The sequence below is a fragment of the Puntigrus tetrazona genome, chromosome 24 (genome assembly GCF_018831695.1).
Source record: "Puntigrus tetrazona isolate hp1 chromosome 24, ASM1883169v1, whole genome shotgun sequence".
Lineage (NCBI taxonomy): Eukaryota > Metazoa > Chordata > Actinopteri > Cypriniformes > Cyprinidae > Puntigrus > Puntigrus tetrazona.
The window spans coordinates 15,254,960-15,267,868 of record NC_056722.1 but is presented as its reverse complement, the minus strand read 5'-3'; the positions used below and the strand labels follow the sequence as shown (position 1 = coordinate 15,267,868).

The following is a 12,909-nucleotide window of genomic DNA, read 5'->3' as shown; positions in this document are numbered from 1 at the left end:
AAGTCTCAAAGTAAACAAACATGCAATACGCTAATACAAAGTATCAATGTAAAGAGGTAGCAATATAAACAGATGCAATGTACGGATGTAAATGGTCAACGTAAACAACAGATGCACTGCACAAATGCAACGGTGCATGCGAAAAGCAAGCAGTTTCTTACCTCCTCTAACACACTGACTGTATTCCTGCAGCTCTGCAGGCGGGTGGTGAAGCTGGATGTAGTGGGAGAGTTGTAATCCTCTGTTGTTTCCGACAGAAACTCCGACACCGATATTTGATCTGGCATCCTAAAGCGTGGGTTCGTCCAGGGAATAGATAGAAACGTGTGCTCAGGCGATCAAACGCATCAAAACGAGAAAAACAAATGAAGTTCCGAGGCCGTGGAGATGTTGAGCTAACGGTGCGTGAGATGCCTGCTGCAGCAGCACGCGCAAAACAAACTACTAGCACGCGCTAAGCGATTCTGCCTCCAGGAAACTCAACGACCCGTTATTTTTTGAAGGGGTTCAGCCTGGGATGGCAAGCCGTTTCACCCCTCGCCCTTCGAATATGATGATCAGAGTTGACCAGAGTTGTTTAGTCGCGATTCCAGCAGCACGCGCCGTTAAATGATGCCCACATAACGTTCCCCCTCCGCGCGATGTTTACGACCGATACTCTGCTAACGTCTTATCGAAAGATATTCCCGTGCGTGGATGTCTGTGCGTGTATTCATACTCCGCTGTTCGCTCCCTGTACTCAGATCGTGTGAAATGCGCAACGCGGTGTGTGACATCCGCGCGCTCTGCTCTACATTCACCCACCCACCCCTCTGCGCATGCCTCTACTCTCGCTAAACCCACTCACACTGGCTCCGTGGGCAGGAGTCCAGCGGCTGGTATCATGTATCTGTGAAATGCATTGAAACGCAGGCCTAACTAGATTTCTGTGGACAAAACACCATGTTTAGAGAAGTTAGCTAAAAAAAAACATTTTTATACATCGTCAAATGCAAATTCGCTTTAAAAAAAAAGGCGAGCATCCATCCGTAGGCCTCTTTAATTTAAGTAACGACCGATCAAGCGATTTATACAGTTTTGGATTGAGTGTAATAAATGATCGATTTGAGTTTATTAGTGCGTTTACATATTTTAAGCATCCAGTAATGATAATGTAGCAAGTGCGACTTCTACAGGTTAAATGGTGAAATGCATGTAAAATTTACTTGAAATAATTTTGACTCATAACAGTGGAAAAAAATGGACGCAATTGCAATATTCCGTTTTCAGTATTTTGATTGCTTATATAGCCTATCTAAAAACAGAACTTCTTACCGGTTCCATATAGGCTCCTTAGAAGAAAAACTAAGACGAGAGGAAGATGATCTCATGACTTCAGCTTGTGGCTTTAATGGGGGAAAAAAAAAACAAAAAAAAAACAGATCATATGGGAAGAGTGCTTTATTTACAGATCTGGCTTTGCTGACATTTAGCGGGGATTTTGGTAAGAAAAGGAACACATAACATTTCCTTGATGTTGCCCTACAGTAAAAAAGACAATTACAGTACAGACCCATATTCATATTCAATATTTAATTGCAATAAACTAGACTTAAACCAGAGGAAAAGCAGTTCTATATTTGCTTTATGCCTTTCCGTACATTCCTGTATCCAACATAAAAAAGCATTGCTTTAAATATAATAATAATAGACCTAATTTATTAAGCACGTCCCTACAAGCTAAAAGAAAAACATGAACTGTAAGATAATATACAGCAGCAGATACGTATATATATATGTGTGTGTGTGCCATAGTACTCACCAAGATTGATACAACACACGCTTATAAAGTGAGTATATTCCAATATTGTGCTGTTCATATTAGTCTCTCTGCCATCCTCTCTTTAGTGAGTTTAGTGGGTATTCAGATACCGAGTCCCTTCCCTGCTCAGAGAGGAAGGGAGAAGCGACCATGTGTGCTGAAAAATAGCCTGTTACAATGGCTACAGGATCCAGAACCTAATGGCTCAGGAACTACGGAAATCCAGGAGACCTGGGACAGGAAATGTGAGATCTGTGTAAACATGTGTCTGCTCAAGTGAAGTGCCCTCACATGTAATTTCTGCCACTCAGACAGAGTGATATTCCACACATGGCCGTCTTAGGGAATGGGGAGCACTGGGGTCACGCTTGACTGCATGTAGAATAATAATTTTATTAACTATGAAATAGCTTAATGTTGTTAGATTCAGGTCGTTTGATGTAAATAGTCAATGCAAAGAGATTCGGATTACGCTAATGCATTATGTAGGTTTTAAATATGTTTTTTTTTTTATGAAAATCATTTAAATAAATCCTATTGCAATTCATTTGATATCACACTTAGTACCTTTTTTTCCTCATATCTCATCTTAAGCCACTCAAACAGACTTGTATTTCATTTATTTTCCAGTCTGGCTTTGTGTTATTTTCCTGTTTTTTTTTTTTTTTTTTTTAAGGGTTGCTATTTTGTTTAAAGGGAAACAATGATATTTCCAGCCGAGAAGTATTTATAAAGGCAAGACGGTAACACATCGTCACCTAAAGAGGAACTGCTAAAGCTAAGGGATTCCTGGAACATGGGATTTACTTCGTTTTACTGGGAAGTACCCAAAAGTAAATGTTTTGTCTGTGCTGACTCATGTGGGAAAGGGCTTGGGTTTAAGGACAGGGAGTCAAAAGAGGATGTCACTGGACTTTTTTTTTCTGAGACACGTAGTTATTTTATTTAACTTGTCTACTTTTGTCCAATTAAATACCTTATTAAATCTAAATTAATTATTAAAATAGAGAAAAAGCCCCCGAAGAAATAAAACAAACACTGTCTGATTACCAGCGATGCCATGGACTATGGGGGATATTAAAAAAATATGCGTTCTCTCAAAATGTTTTCAACATGCTTTTGCAAACGAATGCAAACGTTTCTTGAGGAAATGCAGAACTTAAACACGTTTCACATAGAAACGGGCCTCTTGACAATCCCAGCAGTCCTATGGGTATACTTAAATTCCTCTTGCCAACTGCTGAATAATTTCCCGCATGTTTTCCTGATATGGAATGTCTCCTCAAATCTCTGGCTTGCAAAAAGACTTGTAATGATGAGGTTGCTGTTGAATCGTCATTCATTTGCTATAGGCAGAGAACATGGCACACGGGATGAACAACAGTAGATTACTACTTCACATGGTGCACTTTTATATATGTGCGCCTGGACAACAAAGCCAGCCATAAGTAGCAAGGCTGTATTTGTAGCAAAAAAAACATTGTATGTATCAAAATGATTGATTTTTCTTTTATGCCAAAAATCATTACGACATTAAGTAATGTTCCATGAAAATATTTTGTAAATGATCTACTGTAAATATATCAAAATGTAATTTTTGATTACAATATGCACTGCTAGGGATTTCATTTGGACAACTTTAAAAGGATATTTTCTCAATATTTAGATTCCAGATTTTCAAATAGTTATATTTCAGCCAAATATTGCCCTATCATAACAAATCATACACCATTAGAAAACTTATTTATTCAAATTTTATATGTATATTTTTATTTTATATGCATTTTTGTTTGTGTTTGTAAAAGTAAATACATATAAAAAGAGATACACTGTAGTTGGTTTGCATTTGTTTATATATTTTTAACTTTTCTGCTGTTATAACGTCCAGACAGAAGTGTGGACATCCAGCCGCTTATACTATTAAGGATGTTATTAAAGAACAAAACACTACTATCACCATCAAACAATGCTGAGATTGACGCTATGTTGATCAATACACTGCAGAGAGTTATGGGTAGAGTACACATGCATTGATTTTAATATACAAGTGGTCTACAGTGGAGTGGACATTTTTTTTGTTTTTGTTTTAGTGGTCTAATGGACTACAAATGTGTCCTCCTCCACCTCTGGTTTATAACTGACGTGTTTTCAACATGATTGTGTTGTCTTTTTCTTTACCCACATATAATTTTATGTTTGAATACTTTAATATGAAATATTCAGCTAGATATAGAATTAAATAATTATAATTATTAACAATGTACCTGTCACTGCAGACCATGACCATGCTTGTAAAAAGATATTCTCACATATGAAGAATTAAGGCGCCACCTAGTGATTATAAGAAATAACAAATGTGCAACATTATGTATAGGGCCAGATTATTTCAAAGTTATTAACAAAATTACTTAAATTCATAATTTTGGTTAAACCCACCCTAACTGCATCAACTCTGTCAAGGTTAAAGTATAAAATATAAGACTGACTGCAGCTTTACATGATTGTTAGGACAACTGCAAGACGATGAAAAACAGCTCACGATAAACTGGTCACACAGATATTTGGAAAGCAGATTTTTATGGCTTTCAGAATGCTAACAGATCTAAACAGGGATGTGCTAATGTAAATCCATTAATGGAAGATACGAATGTTGATACTCCTGTGTCAGTGCCAGAACTTTGACAACCATTTATGAAGAAGTACACATGATAGAGGGGGAAAAACATCACAGTAATCCTAAAACAATCAGTAACTTAAAAGCATTTAAGAACACACTCCAATAATTAAACAGCACTAATGATACTAAAATAATCTCATTAGAAAACATTTAAAAATGTTATCTAAAGTACCTGAAACAGCAGCTAACTCAGATGTGAAATAACTGAAAATGTAACATGGTTTTGGATCATTTATAACTCCATAGCAACTGTCACCAATATAACTAACCAATGCTGCAATAATGTGACGGCGACAGAGACTTATCTCTAATAACAATATTAGTGCATTAGCTGGGGCATTTTACAAGCTATCAGGTTATGTTAAACTCATTAGTGCAAATAATTCATGTTGAGTGCTTCTCTTTGACTAATGGACCAGTGGATACTTCAGACATAACACAGTGTAGAGACAGGGCTGCTTGTGAAAGTGTGGATAGTAGCGATATCTGCATGTTATTGTATCATTACAAATGGTTTTGATGTAGTACAACTGATTTGCTAACACCGATTCAACCTCTGATGAAAATTAGCATTGTTAACATATTATATTCTCTGGAGTAAGAAGTATATGTTACCGCGACATGCCTGTACACCCTACAACCTGAAGCTGCCTAGACTGGTGGACCGATATGTGGCTAGTGGGTGTTTCATAATTTAAGCGCGGGGGAATTGAGGTAATGAATACAGCAGCACTGGAACCGTTATCTCAGCTTTAGTCACTCACTCCTTCAACCAAACCTGCAGAGATAAATAGAAATGACATCACACAAATGCCATATTGTATTATGCAACATTTTTTTTGCTAAAACACTACAAGCCAGTTGCATAAATCAATATTAAGACCGTGTCCTAAGTACAAGTTTAACCAACTAACGGTTAGCCAAATGGTATTTGGTATTATTTTTGGATTCAACTGAAAAATACGATCAGTTTTAAATAAAGAATTTTAAGCCTAGCCTAAACCTTTTATGCAACCGGCCCAATTTTACAGTACTGAATTAATTCTTTATCTGGTGAATACAAATATACAATATAGTTACAATATAGTTGCGAGAATTAAATAATCATTTGCAACCTAATAATACATTTTAATTATACAATTTTAGTGCTGTCAAGCAATTGTGAATAATTGCATCCAAAATAAAAGTGTTTGTTACATAATGTATGCTGTTTATTATGTGTATTTATTTATATATAATACACAGATACTGTATATATTTAAAAAATATTTACATGTGTATACATTTAGATATTTATATTATTTTATGATGTATAATTTTTAATATAACAATATGTTTCTTAAACATATACTTGCATGTGTTTTTATTTATATACATTAATATGCACAGTACACACTCATTATGCGAACAACTTATTTTGGATGCGATTAATCATTTGACAGCACTATTTAATAGTATTTTTTGTTGTTTGCTAAAAGTAAACAACGTTTCATGAAATATACACATTTATATTATATATTATATCTATTAATATTACAGTAGTCAGCGTGTTACGTTATAGTACATTATGTTATTAAAAAATAATTAAAGATTAATTTTTCAAAGAACAAATGCATTAAAAAAATAAACTTCTGGCATTAAAGTCAGCATTAAACTGTAGTTCTACTTTCCTGTTGTGATGCCTTTCTGTGTTTGGTGGGATTTAATTTTGGCGTTTCTGAATTGATTGGATTTAAACAATTACTGTTTACACAAATTCTTTTCTGTAATGAATAATTGAATGCATCTTGTAATTATTTTTGTTCATTTACTTAAATAGAAAAAAGTAAGTTTAATAAAACAACAGCGTGACAGTCTAACATGATGTAAGATGTACAAACTAATAACCGATAACAAGAACGGCCCTGTGAATGCTATTGTGTGTTGTATACTCACTCTGTGGAGGGTCCACGTCCATGGCCCGCAGCGAGTTGCAAGACCCGTTCTGTTTGGGTCTAGCGCCGAGCTCCCTGTTCTCTTTCAGTGAACTGGTGTTCAGTTTCGGACTCTGAGTTTGACTTTGTGTTTTGGTTTCATCTGTCTTAAGGGTAAAGCAACCACCTTCTTCAGCTACAATCTTCTCAACCTTCTCCATCAGCTGAGGCAGCTGTGGGTGCTCGCCAAAAATATAATTATTAATGACATGGTACCTCTTCTTACACTTGTCCACCACCCACTGAAGGTCACGACCTTCCCTTCGTATGTGTCTTTCTATAGACCTGTCCTTTAAAACCTCCGCCCAGGTGAACACCACCATGGTGTGCTTCCACACATCCTCCCCAAAAAGTGCTAAGTTCTCCTCTATACGAGCCCGGTCTGTTTCTGTAAACATGCCCACAGGTATGACCAGCAGGAATGCATGGGGACCAGGTTGGCACATAGTAACGCTTCGGACCATCTCCTGCTGGTAGTCCATTGGTGTGGTCTGGGCTGAGAACCAGCCAGGAGTGTCGACCACTGTTACTTTGCGTCGATCCACCTCAGTGTCGCGCTTTACACAGAATTCAGCGGCACGTTCCAGACGAAACTCTTCGCGGCCCAGAATAGTGTTGCCGGTTAGGCTTTTACCTGGCCATCGCCAACCCAGCAGGATCAGCCGGAGCTCTGGGAGACGGTTAGCTTCACGTGCAGCTGCAGCCAACCGTTTCTCTTCCTCGGGATCAAGCTGCTCATCAACTGTAACGTACAAATACATTTATTATTTGTATATTTGGGAGGCTTTCTAATCTTTAATATATTTTCAAACTGAATATATTTCTGTGATATCAAGGCTAATTTATAGCAGTCAATATTCCAGTCTTTAGAAACTATTTAATATGTCAGATTTTGACTGGTATATGCAGGGCTCGAACTGAGGGTCGAAACAAATGACAAAAATCATCCCATCTTTAATACCACCATCTCCTTTGGATTATTCATTTTGTGTATTGCGTAAAACTTATAATGCACACGAAATGATAAAATTGTCTAGTTATGATAATTCACGAACTAAAAAAGGCTATTGTCCAATCAAAACAGTTTACTTTGTGCAAAATGGTTCTGAAGATTTAAGAAGGTATGGTTTTATCTTCATCTTGATTTTATTAGAAAAAATTGTAATAATTAAATTGTAATAATAGTTAATAATCCATTTTGTATTAAATAAATCCCTTTAAACATTTTTTTTTATATAATTCGACCGCATATGTTTAAATGTATTTCAGTTAACATTAACACGGTATGGAGACACAAAAGTCATGGAAGCTTTAATCAGGAAGGATTTTCTCAATGATGTAAACTCTGAAAGCACAGAATGTCTATATCTGAAATGTGATCTTACGACATAGTTTCTCCTTAAGGCTTAAGCAAGGAGGAAATACATGTCCCAGATCTTTACATTTATTATTAATTTCAAAATATTCAGCTATCCTGCCAAGAAACATTAACACTAATGCATTAACTATTAAAAAAAATCACCATGAACCTTCAAATTGGACTTTTACTCTAAAACACACTACGTTAGACTATAGAGCGGTGACGGACTAAAAGGTGCTCCTATGTAAAACAGTCACTGTAAATTATTGTTTAACACTTTAATATAATTCATAATGAAAAACTAATGGATGTTTATAATGCGAGAGTTTCTATTGTGCCTTTAGTCCACCTGTGAGGGTCATACCTGAGAGCAGTGGAAAACAGTGAGACGTGTTACATTGCCTCGACACACACTTACCGGCTACAGTAGTACGCACAAAGCCAAATTTAAATTTAAAAAAACTGCTGCGATATAACGCATTATTGAATATTATACTTTCCAACTACTTACCGGTTGAAACTGATGGCCTGACTGAGCTCATGACGATGCCTTTTAGTAACTTTGGACGTGTCAGTAATCCGGGAGAAAAGAGCAATTTCCTGCTTGCCTCTTGAAGGGCGGGAGAGCTGTCCGACTCTGATTCACGAATGAATCGCTTTGAGTCGGATCCTTTCAATGAATCGGTTGAACCAACCTCAACGGTTCTCGAGTAAAATATCGAAGAACAGTTGTAGCAAACGAAATTTTGTAATACGTTATGCCTTGGTTGAGAAAAGGTTAGCCCTTAATCAACATTTGACCCATATATTTAAGTGAATTAGTATTATGTAAATGCAATTGCAAATTAAATAAAAGGTTCCAAATAATTTTAGAGTATTATTAGCTGAATCATAGCTAAATGGAAAAGATGACATTAAAAAACAAATACTCTTATTAATAAAAACAATAAAATGTGTATTGAAAAAAGTTCTCAGAAACAAGCGATTCAAATGAACCGATTCGCAACGAGTCAGACGTTGCCATCACCAACAGGAAAGATCGCGCGCTCAAAGCGAACTCACGATGCCATCTAGCGGACACGAGGGTTCTGACAAGCTTTTAGTTTTTTCCAAAAACACGGTACACGGTTACTTATTAGTTACTAACAATAATTGTCCAAACCAATGCTTTACAACGTTGTAAGCACAGTCTTAAATCATGCACCTGATACATAATCATCCAATAAGTAACATTTATTATTTTTTTACCCAAATCCTGATTCAACATTTACATTTAAATGACACTTTAAACTATATTTACATTTAATTAAAACATCCTTCACTAATAAAACATTACTATGTACAACAAGTTGCCAGCAGTAATCCTTCATCTTAAACATCAATACATAAAATTATTACTTTGAATAATTATGTTCATCTTAATTTCTCTACTAAAAAGGCCTCTTATAATTTGACACAAATGCTTAGATGTAGAGAAACAGTGCAAGTTTAAAAAGAAAGAAAGAAAGAAAGCAAAAATAAGATTGATTGTATATGCATTGCTGCTTATGAAGCCCAGGCAGCCAGCCTCTTCATGTCATGATCATCGTCCACTCTTTTCTTTGAGGCTGAAAGGGTAAAATATATAGACTTTTAGATGAAGCAGTGACTGCATAAAAGGCCTAATTGGCATTTTGTTGTAGAAACTGAAAGTGTGGGCGTCTATATACTCACTTGCACGATGGCTTGATCTTGCGCTGGGTAGTTTGGTGGTCGGTACACTTGGTAACCTGCCCATATTCTTCATACTTTCTTCTAGTTCTTCCTGTTCTAACTCTGCCAGCTCTGCCAACAATTCATCCTGAAAAAAATTCAATGAGCACAGATCACTTTATAAATAAAAGTAAACAATCTACGCGGTTATAAATAACCAAAAACATTCAAAAAGCTGCCAAAAAGAAATAAAGAAAGAAAAAAAAAGAAGAGGGCAAAAACCATCATAAACTTTACATGTGGGGGTAATTAATTATTCTTTATTTAATTTGTAAGACCTACCTCATCAAACTGATCCCCAAAAGGTTTTGAGATGGCGTCACTGATCTCTTGAGCTACTTCCTGTTGCTCTGTAATGTCCTGCATAAGGGAGTCAATCTTATCCAGATCTCTGAAAACAAGAGACAGAACGTTTAAAGATCTGATGACATCTGCACACAACAAGAAACATCAGGTTTACACTTCATCTACTGGTATATTTGAATATTTACAGAACTAATGCATGCAATAAAATAAACCTTTTACATCATTTTTAATATCGATCGATCAAATGAAGTATTCCTGACGATAACTGAAAGTAACGATAACTGGAAAAACACAAGCAATGATGAAACACACATGTTCTGGTGAACCCCTTTGATGGCTTTAGCTGCATAACTCATGTTCTTTAGGACTTCTGTGTTTGTGGTGGCATTCTCGAGCGCCTCTCGCTGGAATTCAATAGTGGACAGGGTCCCATCAATCTGTGCCAGCTGCTGCTCGAAACGTTTCTTTTTCTTCAGAGCCTGTAATGCAGCTAAGGGGGAAAAAAAAAGTTGCTATTTATCGTCATCATCATCATTATACAACACACAGCAAAGGTACAATATTATAAAATTTAATGGTTTTATTTTTATATCATGTTTTATTCAAGAATATGATCCACTGCATTTTTTAAAAGGCTTTTTTAAGTTGTGCTCTTTCACTACTGAGGGGAATCTAAAGAAGCTGAATCAACACAGCTTGTGAAGAAGAAAGCTCAGAAATTGCTTTGGACTATTTTTTTTACGAACATTAGGTTTACTTTAGTCAATTACGCAACATCAAATGAATACAGGAAAAATACACGAAACCTCAGATAGAAAGCTCACAGAAATTAATTTAAATGAATGCTCAGCCATGGCATCTGGGTGTAAACTACAAGCCTGTGTACAAAGAGACAACTGTAAAGGAGGAGTGTTTTTTCTGCGCAACAGGGCGTCACTCCACATAAACAAAAGCATGTTTCACTGGGTGTTGTTACACTTTCCAGATGTAAATGTCATTTTCTAAAACACATTACATAACTTGCTTTTAATCATTTACAGCCGGTTAGAAAAAGGCCAACAAAATGTATTTTTTACAATTATTTTTGCCATTTCATGCCGTATTATTTTTTATTTATTGATTGATTTTTTTTTGTGTGTGTGTTAAACTATAGTGTTTAAACATATGGTATATAACGAGGGAAATAAAATAAATACGTTTAAATTATTTTATTCACACAAATAATGACCGTCCCACGTTCGTTGCCTCATTTGCACCACAACAGCTTTTGTACCCGTTTTATTTCATTAGTTTATTACCTGTTTACGACCACAACAGTCAGAAACGATAAAAAACAGAATTATCCAATGTTTTATGTTGCAAAATAAACGAAGTAAATATCTTAAAACTGTGTTTCGAGAGCGGTGTACTAAAAAGTCCCCAAGGCCATAACGAACCCATTAGAAGAAAGAGCTATTGTACGCACCTTTCTTGTTTTTGGTACCATACTTCTTGGCAGTCATGATCTCCTGCTCGATTCTGCTCTCCAGGTATTCCTGTTTTTTGGTTAGCATGGCTTCTGTCTCTCTTAGTCTGTTGATGGCCTCTTGAGGTGATGGAGTAGACCGGGACCGATGCTTAGATCTAGAACTGGATCCAGAACTAGAACTAGAACTAGAACCAGAACCAGGCCTGGAGCTGGATGAGCTGACTTTAAACATTTTTGAAATTTTACTCATTTTGAGGGTAATGCTTTTAATTCCAATTAAAGATCCAACTGATTTAAAATACCGGATAGATGAGCTATAGGATCGCGAGAGAAAGTGGCAATTCTTGACAGTCTACTTTTCGGATTCAATTCAAAACACCTACATAGTCCAAGCCTACACTTCCTGAAACTCAACACCTGAGAGCACGTAAATTGCTCCGCGTGAGCGTCTCTGAAGACACGCCCTTTGAAATGCGGAATCACACGTTGGCCTGTATGTGCTCTCTCATTGGTCAGGTAAGACAGGTAGCCTCTAAAATACCATTTTCTTTATCGATGTTCGCTATATATTTTTAATTCCAGGAATTTTAAAGTGTGTAAGGTGTTCGTCTAGCACATGCATGGTGATAGTCTACATATCAGCCTACTTTTCTCAATAACTGTACAAAATGGATAGATATATATATATATATATATATATATATATATATATATATATATATATATATATATATATATATATATATATATATATATATATATATACACACACACACACAGTATATGCTATATTGCCGAAAGTATTGGGTCACCCCCTTCTAATAAACAGGTTTGACTACTTATCCATGAGTACAAACCTTAATGGTAAAGCATATGATGATATTCTAGGGAATTTTGTGTTTCTAATTTTAGAATAACAGTTTGGACAGGACCCTTTTCTATTCTAACATGACAGTGCCTCTGTGTATAAGGCAAGGTTAAAAAGAAATGACTGACTGAGTCAGTGGGAAAGAACTTGACTGATCTGCGTAAAGCCAAATCCTAATCCCAGCTGAACACCTCTGGTGTGACTTTAAAGGCATTCTTTGAGCCAAAAAAATCAGTACTAAACACCAATGACTTGTACATATGGGTGCAGTCATTTTAGACACTTCCAAAACTGTTGCTAGTGTGACGGAAGTCAATTTTTAAATATATGAATTATGTTTCCATCTTTGTTGCCGCAGTACTGGAAGTGCCTTTTTCTGTTTTAAAGAAGGGGTGTCCCGATCACTTTGTACATATGGTGAATGGACAAGTGGTGTTTGATGATGAGTTTTTGGCTCAATGAATGCATTTAAAGTCACACCAATTCCCTAGAATATCATTATATGCTTTAACATTAAGATTTGTACTCTCTATATATTACTAAAGTAGTTAAACCTGTTCGTTGGAAGGGGGTGACCCAATAATTTTGGCAATATGGTGTATTCATTTCAACAAAAAGATACATTTCTGAGGATGCCACGCATTTCCATAAAATGTTAACATTGTAATTAAAAGGTTTACATTAAGGTGGTGCAGTTTTTTCTC

At 36.0% G+C, this 12,909-nt stretch overlaps 3 protein-coding genes across 3 annotated transcripts in view; all 3 read right to left on the bottom strand.

Moving 5' to 3' along the window:
• asap1b (ArfGAP with SH3 domain, ankyrin repeat and PH domain 1b) overlaps positions 1 to 2,423 on the bottom strand; it is a 53,979-nt gene extending 51,556 nt beyond the window's left edge. The window contains 3 exon segments of the mRNA XM_043225954.1: positions 162 to 288; positions 1,315 to 1,385; positions 1,802 to 2,423. Coding sequence (XP_043081889.1) covers positions 162 to 288; positions 1,315 to 1,370 — 183 coding nt within the window. The 5' untranslated portion in view covers positions 1,371 to 1,385; positions 1,802 to 2,423.
• Positions 2,424 to 3,636: 1,213 nt separating this feature from the next.
• On the bottom strand, positions 3,637 to 8,441 carry LOC122329613 (GTPase IMAP family member 4). The gene is made up of 3 exons (XM_043225955.1): positions 8,323 to 8,441; positions 6,414 to 7,193; positions 3,637 to 5,256 (listed from the first exon to the last, which is right to left on the bottom strand). The coding sequence occupies exons 1-3, from the start codon at positions 8,351 to 8,353 to the stop codon at positions 5,231 to 5,233; spliced, it is 837 nt and encodes a 278-aa protein (XP_043081890.1). The 5' UTR covers positions 8,354 to 8,441; the 3' UTR covers positions 3,637 to 5,230.
• Positions 8,442 to 9,029: 588 nt separating this feature from the next.
• On the bottom strand, positions 9,030 to 11,759 carry chmp4c (charged multivesicular body protein 4C). Its single transcript, XM_043225800.1, has 5 exons — positions 11,335 to 11,759; positions 10,182 to 10,359; positions 9,846 to 9,954; positions 9,525 to 9,651; positions 9,030 to 9,418 (listed from the first exon to the last, which is right to left on the bottom strand). Exons 1-5 carry the CDS (start codon positions 11,585 to 11,587, stop codon positions 9,357 to 9,359), a joined length of 729 nt encoding a protein of 242 aa, XP_043081735.1. The 5' UTR covers positions 11,588 to 11,759; the 3' UTR covers positions 9,030 to 9,356.
• Between the last annotated feature and the right edge of the window lie 1,150 nt (positions 11,760 to 12,909).

Bases quoted from the DNA above. Each gene is read 5' to 3' on its own strand.
- chmp4c (XM_043225800.1), bottom strand. From the start codon at position 11,587: ATGAGTAAAATTTCAAAAATGTTTAAAGTCAGCTCATCCAGCTCCAGG. The intron at 9,652-9,845 runs GTAGGTCTTACA...AATTTTTTTCAG, and splicing joins TTGGGGATCAGTTTGATGAG to GATGAATTGTTGGCAGAGCT. The intron at 9,419-9,524 runs GTGAGTATATAG...TTACCCTTTCAG, and splicing joins AAGATCAAGCCATCGTGCAA to CCTCAAAGAAAAGAGTGGAC.
- LOC122329613 (XM_043225955.1), bottom strand. From the start codon at position 8,353: ATGAGCTCAGTCAGGCCATCAGTTTCAACCG. The intron at 7,194-8,322 runs GTAAGTAGTTGG...TGTACGTTACAG, and splicing joins CAGGCCATCAGTTTCAACCG to TTGATGAGCAGCTTGATCCC. The intron at 5,257-6,413 runs GTGAGTATACAA...TTATCTCTGCAG, and splicing joins GGACGTGGACCCTCCACAGA to GTTTGGTTGAAGGAGTGAGT.